General features: G+C 47.6%; 1 protein-coding gene across 1 annotated transcript; it reads left to right on the top strand.

The window, feature by feature from the left end:
* Positions 1-668: 668 nt before the first annotated feature.
* On the top strand, positions 669-3,193 carry LACBIDRAFT_336081 (uncharacterized protein; the record flags this gene model as incomplete). Its single annotated transcript, XM_001891005.1, has 7 exons — positions 669-768; positions 854-1,197; positions 1,228-1,319; positions 1,464-1,521; positions 1,751-1,961; positions 2,263-2,474; positions 2,528-3,193. The coding sequence occupies 7 exons, from the start codon at positions 669-671 to the stop codon at positions 3,191-3,193; spliced, it is 1,683 nt and encodes a 560-aa protein (XP_001891040.1).
* Positions 3,194-3,250: the final 57 nt, after the last annotated feature.

The raw sequence follows: 3,250 nt of genomic DNA on the forward strand, positions 1-3,250 counted from the left end.
AGTTGAGTCGTTTGCGCTGCCTCAAGGTAAGTGGCCTTGCATGTCTTTCACTAAGCCTCATCTGTCGAGTCTGCACCTTTCCCTCTCTAAGGCTGTCCTACACCAAACAACTCGGCTTGGTGGTCGTGAGCCTCACACCTAGACGTTGTTCGGCGCCTATGATTTATCTGCCGTTTTCTCGTGAGCGTTGTACAAAAGTATGATTGTTTTATTCCTTCACTATTTTCTTAAAGCAGCTAACGTCAGGTGTCGATTGATAATGAATTGGACACGACTCGAGTTGCCCCGCGTACGTACCCTAAAATTAAATATTCTCACAGGGCAGTGTAAAATTGGAAATGTTGTGCAAATGACGAGAGAATCCGCAGAAAGGACAGACAGATGTCAATCTTATTGTCGCGGGTACCTGGAAACAATGAAATCTTGCCTCACGATCGTCAGTTTTTCCCAAATCGAGGTCGAGGCTGTCCGAAGCCAGCCCAAAGCAAGTAACATTATTAGTTCCTCCTCCCCTTACTTCTGACATTGCCGCGTAGATCATGAGAACACACATTCAATCATTACAACTATAGATATGGTAACAACCGCACAACATCAAGTTGAGGAAAACCCCAAATATCCGCCTCTTCCATCTCTATTACACCAAAGTTCCTCTAATCCACTCGACCATGAATTCCATTAGTCTACCTGATCCTTGCCTTACTGCTCAGACGATTCGTACTGGCCTCGTTGACCCAGATGTAGGAGGAATTGCAGTAGGAGTGTCCAGTATGTTCAGTGTCTTCGAAAAATGGGCGACTTCTCTGACGTATGTATAAACACAGATATGGCCATCAATATTTTTCTTCGTAAGTTACCCTCGCGGAACTTTCTAAACATATGCCACATCTCGAGATAATAGCGATCCTCCTACGCTGGTCAGAGCCTGAGGATGACCTCAAGACTTCGATCTTTATGCTTATATCGCAAGTCTATCCCATTCTCATCGCAACGGCGTCAAGCATTGGGAGCGAGAACCTCTCCTTGTTCGATGCTCATTATGCTGTCGCCGTTACTGCTTCACCGATAACAGTCTACCTTGTCTATTCTTCATTTCGAGACGTTTTCCGCCGTCCGAATACTCTTTTTAAGAAGCTGGCGTCGTCTAAGGCCGTTGTGCGGTACCTCGGCCTGATCCTACCCTTTCTCTGGCTGTTTGTGAGTCTCATGACGTCTTTCTACACAAAGGCCTTCAGCAATAGTCCACTCTGCCGGGGAATGACACTATCTCTGTGGACTGAGTTCCAACTCGCATCCAATTTTATCGGCGTCCTTAATGGGTAAGCGGGATTTAATAAACGACATCGAGGAAAGAGGAGGATTGGGAATGGTGTCGCTAGGCCTCTGGATATACGGAATCTATCTAGTTCGCCACAGATACGACATATTTTATGAATACCAAACCTGGCAAGATGAACTGCTAGGTCTCCCAACATGGAAGCGAATTTTCTTAACCGTCTGGCATGTACCGATGGCGTGTTGGTAGGTCATTTGATCTTAACACGCTCGATGGGATAACATGAGACCGCTAGGTCCATTATCACGCAGTCTCACCCGTGGATGCTTTTCCTCGTTGTTTTGTGTTTTCATTGGAGTTGGTCCCTTGGCATAGCCAGAGGGTTAACATTCGATGGTTATCAATTCAACTATGGCCAGGTAATAATGGTCCGATGATCATAACCGTCTGCGTTTAACCATATTGCAATTCTAGGTGACTTCAGTCTTCTCTATAATACCGCCCTTCCTTGCCGTCGGCGAATTACTCATCAAGCGATCGACCGATATATGCAATTACTTCAAGAGCCTGCCCCGGTATCTCTATACTGGTGTCCGATTTTTACTGACTGGGCGACCAAACTCCTGCAAACAAGATCTTTTGGAAACACGGCGCGCTTCCTGGTCACCCCTCCAATGGCTAGGTGGTAAGTCGAACACCAAACTGTGTGTGTGTCAAAGTTCAAGTCGTCAAACAGTCATCGTTGTGTGGCTCTCCGTTTCGTCACTTCAAGCCGCCTGGATTTTGGGATGTTCGTATCCGTCACGTCCGAACTGCGAATGACAAACTCTGACGCTCCTCGATTTCAGACGTGGAAGGAGGGTCAAAACCCAACCACCGTAATATAGTGACCGCCCACCACAAGTTGTGGAAACCATTTTCCATGTCGTATGTTCACCGCGCTCATCGCTCTACCCGCCCTGACACGGTCAATCAGTGTACGTCAGTGGAACTGGTGTGGACCAGTTACTTTGAGCTCGTAAGATGGTGGAAGACCCGTGAAATGACGACAGCGTCCCCAATGGACAAGTTACTATATGAGAAATTCATCAAGTATTTGAAGAGGACCTTCCATCTCACAATCGTCCTTCCCATTGCCTTCGCCATGTGCGCTGGCCCATTATTTGCCCCATTTGCTGGCCTGCCTCTCGCCCAACAGGTAAGACGAAATGTGTTCACGCGAATACCCCTGCTCACGAATCACACTTATAGTACCAATGGACACACCTCTGTGACTCTTTCGCGGGAGAAGCCATCATCCAATCTCCCTCACTTGGTTCTTCTCGACAGCCTTTCATGTCATTCTATTACCCCGAAACCCCAGACTCAACAGCCAAAATCCACTACTTCGACTACGTAATGACGAACGACCCAAACGCATCAACCCAAACGCTCTCATTCGCCGGCGCAGCATCACAAGGGGTCGTTCCCGCCGACCTCCGACCAAACATCCAATCCGTATCAATCGCCTCCCCCGGAAAAAACAATGCCATCTCAGCGCAATGCGTAACCACAATAAACTCAACTTCAGTTCCCGTCCCATGCATGACAGGGACTTATCAAATTTCACCCTATCTCAACTTTTCACTCCAAGACTCTGGGAACACCACTTATCTTCGGGCGGTCGATAAAGAGTGGCAATTCATCGATGATGCCCCAAGCTTTGTCCTTCGATACTCCTCATCAGATCCACGCCAGCCACTGGGAAGTATAGCTATTGAGACCGCTGTCACGGAGCGCAACCGCTGTGAGGTCCTCAAAGTCTGCCTTGGCTCCAGGAAATTGGGTTTCGATATCCTGGCTCCCCTCGGTGTAGCGTTTATCTCTCAGAACAACTTCGCCGCCTACTGCACGCAGCCTCGAATTTATAACCTTTAAAGTTATCAATTTTGTTATATTTTCTTTCTTTCTCTCCATCTTTTGGGCTTTTTGTCG

This window comes from Laccaria bicolor, genomic scaffold, assembly GCF_000143565.1.
Source record: "Laccaria bicolor S238N-H82 LACBIscaffold_273 genomic scaffold, whole genome shotgun sequence".
NCBI classification, from domain to species: Eukaryota; Fungi; Basidiomycota; class Agaricomycetes; order Agaricales; family Hydnangiaceae; genus Laccaria; species Laccaria bicolor.